Here is a 14,560-nt window from a genome sequence, read left to right as displayed (position 1 = left end):
GCGCCCGGCCTTTCATTTTTATTAAAAAAAAATTAATAGAGGCCGGGCACAGTGGCTCATGCCTGTAATCCCAGCACTTTGGGAGGCCGAGGCAGGCGGATCACCTGAGGTCAGCAGTTCAAGACCAGCCTGGCCAACATGGCGAAACCCTGTCTCTACTAAAAATACAAAAATTAGTTGGGTGTGGTAGTGCATGGCTGTAATCCCAGCTACTCGGGAGGCTGAGGCAGGAGAATCGCTTGAACCTGGGAGACTGAGGTCGCAGTAAGCCAAGATTGCGCCACTGCACTCCAGCCTGGGTGACAGAGTGAGACTGTCTCAAAATAATAATAATAATAACAATAGAGATTGGGTCTCATTATGTTGCCCAGACTGGTCTCAAACTTCTGGGCTCAAGCAATCCTTCCATCTCAGTCTCCCAAAAAATGCTGGGATTACATGAGTCACCATGCCTGGTCACCTTCTTCATTTATAAAATGTAGATTACAACTAGTTCCCACCTCATTGAGCTTTTAGGAGGATACACTGTATAAAGTGCTCACCCCAATGGCATCGTTAGACCTGTTAACAGTCGTATTCAATCATTTGATCACATCATCTTCACAACACAAGTCATTTCCTTATTCAAAACCTTTGGTGACTCTCCTCTGTCCATGAATTTTAAGTACTGCATTCAAGGCTCTCAGGAATCAAGATGTTAATGACACTTACAGCCTCACCTCCACCCTCGCTTTTCCTTTTTCTTTTTAGCTACTCCAGATTGCACCAAACTAGTCCTGTCTTTGTCCTCGCTCTCCTTGCATTTATTCTTTCATTCACTGAACAAATATTGAGTCTATCACGTACCAAACACTGTTGTAGGAGCTAACTGTATACAGGTGAACACAACAGACAAAAATCCTGCCTTCATGGAGGTTGCATTTCTAGTCTGAAGGAGGCAAACAATTTTTTAAACAAAGTATGATATATAATATGTCAGAGAAGAAAAATGGGGGTGCTTGTTATGCAACTTGTGATTTTAAATAATGTGGTCAGGGTAAGAAGATTATATTTGAGTAAAGATCTGAATGAGGTGAAAGTTAGAAGCACATAAATATCCGGAGGTATGTGCAGTCTAAACAAAAGGAAGAGCAAGTTGAAAGGCCCTAAGTCCGGTTGGGCGCGGTGGCTCACGCTAGTAATCCCAGCACTTTGGGGGGCCGAGGCGGACGGATCACGAGGTCAGGAGATAGAGACCACGGTGAAACCCTGTCTCTAGTAAAAATACGAAAAATTAACTGGGCACGGTGGTGGGAGCCTGTAGTCCTAGCTACTCAGGAGGCTGAGGCAGGAGGATGGTGTGAATCCAGGAAGCGGAGCTTGCAGTGAGCTGAGATCGCACCACTGCACTCCAGCCTGGGCAACAGAGTGACACTCTGTCTCAAAAAAACAAAAAGAAAGGCCCCAGGTCAGGAGAGTACCAGGAATTTTCAGGGAATATCAAAGTAGCCAATGTGTCTGGAGCAGAATGACTAAGGGGGCCAGTAATGTGAAGTAAGATCAACTATACAGGGTCTTAAAGGAGACTGTGAGGACTTACTGGCTTTTTATCTCAGTGAAATAAGAGGACATTGCAGAACTTTGGGCAGAGGAAGGCTGTAATCTGGCGCATATATATATTTTCTTTTCCTTTTTTTTTTTTTTTTTGAGACGAGGTCTCTGTCCCCCAGGCTGGAGTGCAGTGGCCGGATCTCAGCTCACTGCAAGCTCTGCCTCCCGGGTTCACGCCATTCTCCTGCCTCAGCCTCTGGAGTAGCCTCTGGAGTAGCTGGGACTACAGGCGCCCGCCACCTCGCCCGGCTAGATTTTTGTATTTTTTAGTAGAGACGGGGTTTCACTGTGTTAGCCAGGATGGTCTCAATCTCCTGACCTCGTGATCCGCCCATCTCGGCCTCCCAAAGTGCTGGGATTACAGGCTTGAGCCACTGCGCCCGGCCAATTCTGTCTAATTTTTTTGAGGAAATGGCATACTGTGTTCCATACCAGTTGCACCATTTTGCATTCCCAGTGACTTATGTCTCTTTTTTTTTTTTTTTTTTTTGAGATGGAGTCTTGCTCTGTCGCCCAGGCTGGAGTGCAGTGGCTGGATCTCAGCTCACTGTAAGCTCCGCCTCCCAGGTTCACGCCATTCTCCTGCCTCAGCCTCCAGAGTAGCTGGGACTACAGGTGCCTGCCACCTCGCCCGGCTAGTTTTTTGTATTTTTTTAGTAGAGACGGGGTTTCACTGTGTTAGCCAGGATGGTCTCGATCTCCTGACCTTGTGATCCACCCGTCTTGGCCTCCCAAAGTGCTGGGATTACAGGCTTGAGCCACCGTGCCCGGCCGATTTATATCTTTTAAAAGATTATTTTCAGGCAAATGAAGACTAGACTTAAGGAAGGCAAGAGTGGATGCAGAAATATTTGTTAAGAGGCTCTTGTAATTAACCATGAGATTGATTATAGTAGCTTGTATCTACATAGTAACAGTGGAGGTGGTGAGAAGTCACTAGATTGTGGTTTTGTTTGAAAGGCAGAGCCAACTGGATTTGTTGATAGGATTAGTTTGGGATATGAAAGAGAGAAAGCAAGGATGACTCCTAGGTTTTTGGCTTGAGCAACTGGAATAATGAGGTTTCCATTTACAAAGGCGGGAAAGTTTGCAGGAAGATGAGGTGGATAAATCAGGAGTTTGTTTTGGGACATGTTAAATATAATACACCTATTACACATCCAAATAGACAAAATGAGCCTGATGTTCAGAGAAAATGTATGGGTTGGAGAGAAACTTTGAGAGCTATCAGCATATACGTGGCATATAAAAGTATGAGATTTGTAAGATGGCTCACGCCTGTAATCTCAGCTCTTTAGGAGGCCAAGGTGGGCAGATCACTAGAGACCAGGAGTTCAAGACCAGCCTGGGCAACATAGTGAGGCATTGCTAAAGAAAAATTAAAAGTAAGGCAACACAGGGAGACTTCATTTCTATTTAAGAAAATGATAATAATAGCTGGGCTTGATGGTGCATGCCTGTAGTCCCAGCTACTCAGGAGACTGAGGCAGGAGGATTGCTTGAGTCCAGGAAGTCAAGGCTGCAGTGAGCCATGATCGTGCCACTGCACTCCAGCCTGGGCAACTGACATGGTTTAGCTCTGTGTTCCCACCCAAATCTCATCTTGTAGCTCCCATAATTCCCATGTGTTACAGAAGGGACCCGGTGAGAGATGATTGAATCATGGTAGGGGCAGGTCTTTTCCATACTGTTCTTGTAATAGTGAATGGTTCTCACAAGATACGATGGTTTTAAAATCAGGAGTTTCCCTGCACAAGTTCTTTTCTCTTGTCTGCCACCATGTGAGACGTGCCTTTCACCTTCCTCCATGATTGTGAGGTCTCCCTGGCCATGTGGAACCATGAGTCCAGGAAAACTTTTGTAAATTGCCCACTCTCAGGTATATCTTTATCAGCAGTGTGAAAACGGACTAATATGGCAACAGAGTAAGATCCTGTCTTAAAAATAAAAAAAAATGGGCCAGGCGCAGTGGCTCTTGCACTCCACTGTACTCCCAGCACTGTACTCCCAGCACTGTGGGAGGCTGAGGGAGGTGAATCACCCGAGGCCAGGAGTTCAAGACCAGCCTGGCCAACATGGTGAAACCCCATCTCTACTAAAAATACAAAATTAGCCAGGCGTGGTGGTGGGCACCTGTAATCCCAGCTACTTGGGAGGCTGAGGCAGGAGAATCGCTTGAACCCAGGAGGCAGAGGTTGCAGTGAGCCAAGATTGTGCCACTGCAGTCCAGCCTGGGCAATAGAGTGAGACTCCATCTCAAAACAAATAATAAATAAAATAATGAGACTTTATGAGAACCTCTGGGGAATGACTACAAACATCAAAAAGGAGGACACCAAGGGCTGAGCCCTCTCCCAGGGAATGTCCCATTCCAGCAACAAGAAGGTGGTGAGAAAACAGCAAAGAATACTGAGGAGATGCCAATGAATGGGGAAGAAAGTCAAGAGGGAATGATGTCCTGGAAGCCAAATGAAGAAAGTGGTCAACTCTGGCAAATAAGATGTGGATGTAAAAGAAGAACTGAAAATTGGCCACTCCTCTTGGTGACCTTAAGAAAGTTATGTCAGGCTGGGCGCAGTGCTTCATGCCTATAATCCCAGCACTTTGGGAGGCCGAGGCGGGCATATCACCTGAAGTCAGGAGTTCGAGACTAGCCGGCCAACATGGTGAAACCCCGTCTCTACTAAAAATACAAAAATTAGTCAGGCGTGGTGGTGGGCACCTGTAATCCCAGCTACTTGGGAGGCTGAGGCTGGAGAATCGCTTGAACCCAGGAGGCAGAGGTTGCAGTGAGCTGAGATCACACCACTGCACTCCAGCCCCGGTGACAGAGCAAGACTGACTCAAAATAAAGTAAAATAAAATGAAATGAAATAAAATAAAATAGATGTGTCTGTCTTCCACAGGGAGGACGTGGGATGGCGGTGGAGCTGGCTGAAGCAGAGCTACCAAATAAATAAATATAAAATAAATAAAATAAAATAAATTAAATAAAACAAAGTTATTTCAAAGGATTGTCTGAGAGGCAAAATCCTAACTGCAGTGAGTTCAAGAGAGAATGGGAGGAGAGGGGAGTTGGAGACTGAGTAGGCAACGCTTTTGCTGTAAAGGGGAGTAGGGAAACCGTGAGGGATCTAGAGAGGGTTGGTTTTTGTTTGCCTTTGAGATGGGAGAAACAGCAGTACGGATGATGACAAGGATAATGCAGTCATCAGAGGGAAAAGAGATGAAGGGGGGATTACTAGATCTATGTCCTTAAGCAAACAAGAGGCGAGGGGATCTACCGCACATGTGGAGGGGTTGACCTTAGCTAAGGTCCAAAGTATGTGGGCTGTGGAATCTCCCTTCCAAACGCAGTGGAACTCAATCCAGGCTGTCTCTGGATTTCTCCAGACCACCTCCAACTGGCATTGTTCTGAGCTGGGCCACCGAAAGTTGAGATTACTGAATGTGTGTCTGTCTCCCATTAATCCGGGAGCCCTCCAAAGGTTGCATCTAAGTCGCCTCTGAATTCTTCACATTCCTCCTAACTCTGGGCCAGAGCCCTGCCGTATGGGCTTATTGAATTAGCCTGAAGAGACACAAAGCAGCCTCTACGCAGCTGGTTTCACAAAGGGGGGCGGTGCTAACCCTGCGCTCTGGGATCCTGACGTTCGAGCTATCTCTCCTCTTCCCCTCTGCTCCCAGCTCTCCGCAGTTCAGCTAGTCGGCGGATCATCGTCCATAGAGGCCACCGTACCGGACGTTTGCGGACAGCGACAGAGTCAAGTTTGGTGGAGGTGGAGCCTGAGGACAGGACTGAATGACGATTGAACTGAGAGTTCAGGGGCGGAGTTTGAGGGAGAACTCGGGACAGAGACTGGACAGAGTTAAGGGAGGCGGGGCCTAATGATGGAGCAGGGAAGGGATTGGGCTGAGGGCGGTGCCGGCGCGAGGATTGGGCCGAGCGCCTCGGGGCGGTCCTTGAGGGGGCGGTGCCGTGTCGGAAGTCAAAGGTCAGTAAATAGTGGTGATGTCATGCAGGCAAGATGGCGGAAGGGTGAGCCCGTCGTTTTGCTCCTAGGCGTTGGGGCCTGAATTCTCCCAGGGTTGGGGTGCTGGGCGAGAGTCCCTGTGGGGAACATGAGATCAGCGCGGGCGTGGACTGATCTGAAAGGGCAGAGTGGAGTCGCACTGTGAGGGGGTGGGGAAGCGGTCTGCGAAGCCTCGGCCGGCGGGGTACATCTGAGGGGGAAACAGACCCGATCCTTGGGCGGGCAGGAATCGCACCGCGGTACTGCCAGATGTGTCTGTCTTCCACAGGGAGGACGTGGGATGGTGGCGGAGCTGGCTGCAGCAGAGCTACCAAGCAGTCAAAGAGAAGGTAAGCCGGGCCCGTGCCCTTCTTCCCTCACCAGGGCCCTGCGACGCCTCAGTGCAACCTGGTCTAACCAGCCCCGCCCAACTTTTGCGGGCGCTAAGTCTTAAGGATGAGGCTGACCCGGGCCTTTCTTCTAGCCTCTACCGGTCCACGGCAAGACAGACCTTGACGCAAACCAGTGTGATACTAGCCACAGTGAAATAAAGACGGTTTTAAAGGCTGGAGTTAACGAACGTTTTGTAGGAATCCATAGGAAGGAGCAATTTATTCCAGTTCAGGAAATTCGGTTTCTTCGTGAAAGAGAGAACATTTGATATAGGTCTTGAAGGAAAAGATTCTAGCAATAAAAAAAACTTGCTCGTATACTCATTCAAATATTAGAGTATATGATAGGTCTTGAGGATACAGACTTCAGCCAGACAGATGTAATCCTGGGCCTTACAAAGCTCAAAGTCTAGTGGGGAGACAGCCATTAACCGAGTAGCCAAACAGTTGTTTAGTTACCGTTGTGGTAAGTTCTGTGAAAGGAAAGTACTGGGGCTCCTTGTCAATTCTAGGTAGTCAGTAACTCACCAGGGAAGGCCTCTTGGAGAAGGAACCTTATCAAGGCCAACCCTGCCTAGACAGGATGAAAAGCAAGAACCCAAGCCAGAGATGAGCATGAGCCATACACACTGGTACCTGATGAGTTCTAAGTAAGGGCTATGCAACGGGCGATAGAGAGAGATTAATCACCAGAGAGTGGAAGGCCTTCTTGCTGAACAATCTCTGTGGGATGAGTGATATTTGGCTGTGCCAGTGGGTAATTTGCCAATGTGTATTCCTGTTTCATTTCATGCTTATTTGTCAAAATCAGCCCAACTGAATTGTGGGAAAAGTTGATTACTGTTTACCTCAAGCAATTGGGGTAAGTCCTGCCTCAGGGCCGACTTCAGGAAGCTTCTGACCTCACCTAGATAAGTCTCCTACCCTGGGAGTATTTTTGTTTTGTTTTGTTTTGAGACAGAGTCTCACTCTGTCGCCTAGGCTGGAGTGCACAGGTACGGTCTCAGCTCACTGCAACCTCTGCTTCCCAGGTTCAAGTGATTCTTGTGCCTCAGCCTCCCAAGTAGCTGGGATTACAGGCATGTGCCACTACTCCTGGCTTTCACCATGTTGGCCAGGCTGGTCTCGAACTCCTCACCTCAGGTGATCCACCCACCTCAGCCTCCCACAGTGCTGGGATTACAGGCGTGAGCCACCACACCCAGACATCTGGGAGCGTTTTTGTTCCTCCCCTATCCTGGATACTCCTGGACAGCCTCTCAGCAATAGCCCTGCAAATCTGAGAATGCCCTGAGCTGTTTATGTTGTTGATGAGGACTAAGAGAGAGGACTGCACCCTAACATTTGATAGAAGAGACCAGAAAGTAGCATGTTTCCTGTTGGGTAATTTCCTGGCAGGACAGTCTGACATTCATTCAGCAGATGTTGCATGAGGGCCTCCTGTGTTTCTTTCAAGGTTGGTCTTACCACAACTTGTGAAAGATAGATAGTTGGCCAACCTTCCGTCTTCATTCTTGGAATTCCCAGTTAAAAGCTGGGGTGGGGGTGGAGGTGGGAGTCTTTTTGGAAAGAAAAGACTTAATTTCCCTTTTTTTACTTTCTCACTTACTCTTATATGTACTTGGGCAAGTGTTTGTTGTTTTTTGTTTGTTTGTTTGCTTTTGAGACTGAGTCTGGCTCTGTTACCCAGGCTGGAGCGCAGTGGTTCAGTCTCGGCTCTGCAACTTCTGCCTCCCAAGTTCAAGTGATTCTCCTGCCTTGGCCTCTTGAGTAGCTGGGATTATAGGCGTATGCCATCACGCCCAGCTAATTTTTGTATTTTCAGTAGAGACAGGGTTTCACCACGTTGGCCAGGCTGGTCTCCAGCTCCTGACCTCAGCTGATCCGCCTGCCTCGGCCTCCCAAAGTGCTAGGATTACAGGTGTGAACCACCACACCTGGCCTCTTCGGGAAGTTTTTAACCTCTCTAGGCCTCAGTTCCTCATCTATATAATGGGAATACTAACAATACCTACCTGATGAGATTGTGGTGATGGTTAAATGTTAATATATGTAAAACACTAAAAACAGTACCTAGCATATAGTAAGTGCTGTATAAGCGTTAGCTGTTATTAAGTGCCAGGCTGATGGGAAAACCTCTTAGATACCACCCCTAGTTCGTTTTTCCTTCCATTTTTTTTCTTGGTCTTTTGGTGCTTTCCTATATTTATGTCTGATTCTGGCTCCATTTGGACCACTCACTTCTCAGCACTCCTTAGAATACATTGCCCTGAAGACCACAGCTATGAGATGGTGCTATCATCTACTTTCCTCTACTCATTACCTCCTCCTGTCCTGTCTTCATGTGTGTTGTCAAGGGCAATACGACTGACACAAATACTTGTGCATACACGTTGATAGAGAAAGACACATCGTTGCTCTGCATACTTACCAGAAAGAAAAAAATTAAAAAGAGAAAGGCACCAAATGCTTTTTGGTTCCATCACGGATTCCCCAACCTCATCTGGGCCCACATACTCTTCAGTCTCCAATTTGCTTTTCTTCCCCTTGACTTCAGAAACTTTCCCAAAACCTAACTCTTCCCTCGGGTCCCCTGTTCAGCCACTTTATCCCTTTCACTTCCAGGAGACAACCTCATCTGCTTTTTGAAACTTCACGTCAACAAATAGGATCTTTAACTCCCTCCCCACCCTCAGAGCCACCACCTATAAACTTATCTTTACTCACACTCAGCTTCACCTACTACTTGCCAAATCCAGTGGGTGGTTTTCAGCCCTTATCTTCCTGGACCTTTCTGCTGCATTTGACACTAGTGATCACTCCCTCTCTTGAAACACTACTCTCTTGGCTTTTGTGACATGATTCTTAAGTCTCCACATCTCCAGACATTGCTTTTGTAACTGTTTCATGAGTTCCTCTTCCTCTGCTTGCCCCCTACAGGTTGTGTCTGAGGACACTTATCCTTAGCCCGTTGCTGTGTCCACTTTCCAAACTCTTCCTGGGTCACCTTCTCCACTTTCCTGTTAGGGCGACTCTTAGACCTTTTCCCTGAACTTTAATGTTGTGTTTTGTTTTGAGATGGGCCCTCGCTTTGTCACCCAAGCTGAAGTGCTGTGATGCAAACATGGTTCTTTGTAACCTCCACTTCCTGGATTCAAGCAATCCTCCCACCTCAGGCCCCCAGGTAGCTGGGACTATAGGCGTGTACCACCGCGCCCAACTAACTTTTGTATTTTTTTGTAGAGATAAGATATCGCCATGTTACCCAGGCTGGTCTCAAACTCCTGGGCTCAAGCAATCTGCCCACCTTGGTCTCCCAAAGTGCTGGGACTATAGCCGTGAGCCACCATGCCCAGCCAGCTTTAGTGTTTGAGGATGGCTATTGCTGGACAGCTATCCTAGACAGCCCGCAGTCATCTCAAGTTCTGCATGCCCAAAGTCATTGTTACCACCTTCTCTCTAGACCTGCTCCTCCTCCAGGATTTCTCACTTCGCTGGCAGTACTGCATCTACCCAGTCACCTATTTTAGCAGCCTGTGGCGCTTCCATGATTCTTTTCTAGCCCTCAGTCAGCATACCTGTTCAGTCACCAAATCCACGTTCTTCTGCCTCCTATTTTTTTTTTTTTTTTTTTTTGGGCGGGGGCTCCCCCTGTTGCCCGGGCTGGAGTGTAGTGGCCGGATCTCAGCTCACTGCAAGCTCCGCCTCCCGGGTTCCCACCATTCTCCTGCCTCAGCCTCCCGAGTAGCTGGGACTACAGACGCCCGCCACCTCGCCCGGCTAGTTTTTTGTATTTTTAGTAGAGACGGGGTTTCACCGTGTTAGCCAGGATGGTCTCGATCTCCTGACCTCGTGATCCGCCCGTCTCGGCCTCCCAAAGTGCTGGGATTACAGGCTTGAGCCACCGCGCCCGGCCCTGCCTCCTATCTTTTGAACCAGTCTCATCCTCTCTGTCTTTACTAGCATTGTCCTTACTCATATTTTTCTGTTTTCTTTCCTGGATTATTGCAGCAGCCTCCTGACTGGTCTTCCTTCCTCTTCTAATCTTCTCACCTCTGGACCTTTGCTCCATTCCAGTCACTGGAGTAATTTAGTGAAAAGGCAAATCTCATATCCCACCCACTTCAAACCTTTGGTGGCTCCCCATCATCCTTAGGACTGACTAGGCCCTCCCTGGTTGCCCTTGGCAACCTCTCCAGCTTTATCCCTCACCACTCTTGCTTCACGTTTTATGTCCATCAGGACTGTAATGCTTGTAGATGTCAGTAAACCCCATGTCAACACTTATTAGCTGACTCCTGTTCTTTTTTTTTTTTTTTGAGACAGGATCTCACTCTGTTACCCAGGCTGGAGTGCAGTGGCGTGATCACAGCCCACCACTGCAGCCTCAACCACCCCGGCTCAGGTGATTCTTCCACCTCAGCCTCCTGGGTAGCTGGGACTACAGGCGTGCGCCACCACCCCTGGCTAATTTTTTGTATATATATATTGTGGAGACGGTTTTGCCATGGTGCCCAAACTGGTCTCAAATTCCTGGGCTCAAGCAATCTTCCTGCCTCGTCTTCCCAAAGTGCTGGGATTACAGGCATCAGCCACCACACCTGGCCCACATCAATACTTCTCAATCAACTCCTATTCATTCTTTAAGGGCCCATTTCAGGCCTCTAGTCACCACATCTTCCCAACCTCCCCATAGTACAGCGGCTACTGCTCTGCCCTTGCACATCAGCACTATCGTGGGATTATTTTCCCCAGTATACTGTGACCTGCTTGAGGGCAACATCTGTTCATGTTTGTCTGCTCAGAGCTCACAATTAGTGGGAAGACAACCGTTTAGTCACACAAGTGGTTACATAACTGAAATTTCAGTGGTCCTTGTAAATTTAACAAGCAAACTTTTTTGAGCACCTACTATATGCTCTGTGTCACATGCTGGGGAACCATCAGGGAACAAAACACATAGGACCTGTATTCACAGAACTCACAGTTTATCCAGGAAGACAGACATTGAACAGGTCATCATAAGTCTAAAGTATGTTCAATGTTAAAGAAGAGATAAATTGGGAGGCCGAGGCGGGCGAATCACAAGGTCAGGAGATCGAGACCATCCTGGCTAACACGGTGAAACCCCATCTCTACTAAAAATACAAAAAATTAGCCGGGCACATCACTATCATGGGACCATTTTGAGTGCTTATTCTTCTAGGAAGGGCCTGCCCACTTTTCCTTAGCTTGGGAAGTTTCTGAATGGGACAGTCTCACATGTCAGCTATAGGCTTCTCTGGGGGGTGGTAATCATGCCTCCCCGAGGTGGCAAGCGCCTGTAGTCCCAGCACTTGGGAGGCTGAGGCAGGAGAATGGCTTGAACCCAGGAGGCGGAGGTTGCAGTGAGCCGAGATCGCACCACTGCACTCCAGCCTGGGTAACAGAGGGAAACTCCGTCTCAAAAAAAAAAAAAAGAGAGAGAGAAGAGATAAAGCAGGGAAAGCCAGCTGAGTCTGAAGAGGCAGCAGGGAAGCCCGTCTAGGGAAATGGAGCATAGACGTTAAGGATGAACAGTAGTTTTCCAGATAAGAGGGTTCCTTCATTGTGTTTGCAGCTTGCTTGTTCTGAAGAGTTAGAACTCTGTATCAGGGAGAGGAAACAGTGTGTTCAGATACCCTGAGGCAGGGCAGATGCTAGGGCATTTTAGAAACTTGAGGAAGGCCAGCTGGAGCTCAGTGAAGGGTACAGTGGTAGGGGATACCAGTCAGCCAGAGGCCAAGTTATATAGGCCTTGTAAGTAAACGTGGATTTTCAACTTGCTCTTATGATAGTGTGTAAACTTAAAGAGTGTAAAGCAGCAGGGTCTGCCCTAACAGACAAAGCACCCACTGGGTGTCATAAGGAGAATGAAGTAAAGGTAGCTGAGACAACTTGGGAGAAATCCAGATAAAAGAACAAGTTGGCCTGGACTAAGGTGGTGGCAGTGTGGATAGAAAGAGTGAATCGGTAAATGACCCGGGGCACAATTTCATGGTGCTGTGAAATATTTTTTTTAATTTTAATAAAATAAGTAAATGACCCCCTCCACCCCCAATTAAGGAGTCCTGAATCGAAATGGAGGCATGATTACCACCCCCAGAGAAGCCTGTAGCTGATACATGAGACTGTCCCATTCAGAAACTTCCCAAGCTAATGAAAAGTGGGCAGGCCCTTCCCAGAAGAACAACCACGGGAGCACTCAAAAACATGCTTTTAAACATGCAGGTGATTATCCCCGTGTAAAATGAAAGGGCTTGCAGGGGGAGTGGCCACTGAGATACTCCAGGAAGGCATCCTAGAGTTGGTGAGTCTGAAGCAAGACAGGGCAAGACCTAGAAGTGAGCTGAGGGCCTGCTTTCTCCAGTGAGGTCTGGGTGCAGACGGAGAAGCAGATTGGTTTAGCAGGAGCAAATATGAGTTCTGCCCAAAGGAGCTTTGTAAATGAATAGAACCTTGGGATGGTAGAACCAAGAAGGCCTTCAAGATAATCTGAGCCAGTTGTTATCTTGACTGCTTCCTCCTTCATTGAATGTAAAAATCACGTGCCTTTTTACTGATATCAAATTGTTAAGAATTACTCATAAAACAGCTTTCCAAGCTATTGCTGTTACTAATACAATTAGTAATTACTAATTCTTATACCTGAAGGCAAATAACTTCACATACTGCCTCATATTTCAACTTAATTTCCCTGTAACAAAAAAAGTAAAAATAGAAACACTTTCCTTTGATGAAAAAATCACATGCCTTAGGCTGGGTGGCTCACGCCTATAATCCCAACACTTTGGGAGGCCAAGGTGGGCAGATCACCTGAGGTTGGGAGTTCGAGACCAGCCTGACCAACATGGAGAAACCCCATCTCTACTAAAAATACAAAATTATCTGGACGTGGTGGCACTGCCTGTAATCTCAGCTGCTCGGAGGCTGAAGCAGAAGAATCGCTTGAACCCGGGAGGTGGAGGTTGTGATGAGCCGAGATCGTGCCATTGCACTCCAGCCTGGGCAAAAGGAGCGAAACTCCGTCTCAAGGGGAAAAAAAAAAAATCACATGCCTTTTTTTCATGTTATTTGAAACTTGATATGAATATCTTGATTTAAAGCATATCAAAGCAATTAATCAAAGCCAGTATTGTTTTCAGACTGACTGTGCCCCCTCTTTTCCAGTTTGCGCTTGAGAATCTCTGTTCTAGATCGCCTCCCTCATTTTATAGGAGAAAACAGAACTAGATGAGACTTACTCAGGCCACATAGCTTGTGAGTGCCTAGGCTGAGACTCAGTCTTCATGCTCAGAGTAGCAGGAAATTCCCCTGCACTCTCTGCTGTCAGGTAATCCCAGATCATGGAATTGGGACAAATGAGCTTTGTTTCTGAGCCCAAGCTCCCCTGCCATTTGAGATTTCCATGTATCTGTCTGGTCCTGAAGAAGCACAGGGAACAGGAACAAGGGGTGGTGGGGCCAGCTGGCCCTGGCATCCCTCTCTGTCTTCCCACAGTCCTCTGAAGCCTTGGAGTTCATGAAGCGGGACCTGACAGAGTTTACCCAGGTGGTGCAGCATGACACAGCCTGTACCATCGCAGCCACGGCCAGCGTGGTCAAGGAGAAGCTGGCTGTGAGTACCACCCAAACCCTCCCAAGTAACTGCCCCTCGCAACCTGTCCTGTCCTGGGTTCCCAACTGTTAAGTGATTATTTTTTTCTACCGTTAAGTGATTATTTTTCCTCCCATTTTGAAAGAATTGTGCCTGGCGACCAAACAAGCTGCATATTTTAAGTAATAATTAGTTTTCCCACTTCTGTATTGTTTTAGCAAATGCTTTCCATCAGCAAGTCATTCATGTTGACAATTTAGAAAATACAGGCAAGTAAAAGAAAAGAGAAAGAATGAAAAAAGGAAGAAAGCGAGAGAAAGACCTAGAGACATCCATAACTCCATCTCCCAAAGATAACTACTGTTAATATTTTGGGGGTGTATCCCTGATGTACACTTCTTTTTCAAAACGGGGGTCAACTGAATACCATATTTTGTAACTTTTTTTTTTTTTTTTTTGAGACAGAGTCTCCATTTGTCGCCCAAGCTGGAGTGCAGTGGCGCCATCTCAGCTCACTGCAAGCTCCGCCTCCTGGGTTTACGCTATTCTCCTGCCTCAGCCTCCCAAGTTGCTGGGACTACAGGTGCCTGCCACAATGCCCGGCTAATTTTTTGTGTTTTTTAGTTTAGGCTAACAGGGTTTCACCATGTTAGCCAGGATGGTCTCGATCTCCTGACCTTGTGATCCACCTGCCTCGGCCTCCCAAAGTGCTAGGATTACAGGCATGAGCCACAGCACCTGGCCCCTGTTTTTTTACTTAAATTGCAAACCTTGTTCTAGAGTGTAATAAGTGGCATGGTATTCCACTATGTGGATTTAACCAGTTGCTGCTTTCCTATTTCAGTTTTTTCCAGTATTGTACACAGAGCTACAGTAAACATTCTGCTAAACCTTTGCCCAGTGCCATAATGTTTACTTTATAATATAATTGTGGAAGGTATCACAGAGTGG

At 47.3% G+C, this 14,560-nt stretch overlaps 1 protein-coding gene and 1 pseudogene across 1 annotated transcript; both read left to right on the top strand.

Annotated features, from left to right (window-relative positions):
- Nucleotides 1-5,396, top strand: part of LOC111547514 — a 28,502-nt pseudogene extending 23,106 nt beyond the window's left edge.
- Nucleotides 5,397-5,588: 192 nt separating this feature from the next.
- Nucleotides 5,589-14,053, top strand: LOC113222285 (BSD domain-containing protein 1-like). The gene is made up of 3 exons (XM_026451761.1): nucleotides 5,589-5,629; nucleotides 5,893-5,953; nucleotides 13,514-14,053. The coding sequence occupies exons 1-3, from the start codon at nucleotides 5,619-5,621 to the stop codon at nucleotides 13,700-13,702; spliced, it is 261 nt and encodes an 86-aa protein (XP_026307546.1). The 5' UTR covers nucleotides 5,589-5,618; the 3' UTR covers nucleotides 13,703-14,053.
- Nucleotides 14,054-14,560: the final 507 nt, after the last annotated feature.

Source organism: Piliocolobus tephrosceles, unplaced genomic scaffold (assembly GCF_002776525.5).
Source record: "Piliocolobus tephrosceles isolate RC106 unplaced genomic scaffold, ASM277652v3 unscaffolded_30279, whole genome shotgun sequence".
Lineage (NCBI taxonomy): Eukaryota > Metazoa > Chordata > Mammalia > Primates > Cercopithecidae > Piliocolobus > Piliocolobus tephrosceles.
The sequence above is the reverse complement of the archived record's forward strand: the minus strand, read 5'-3'. Positions and strand labels throughout refer to the sequence as shown.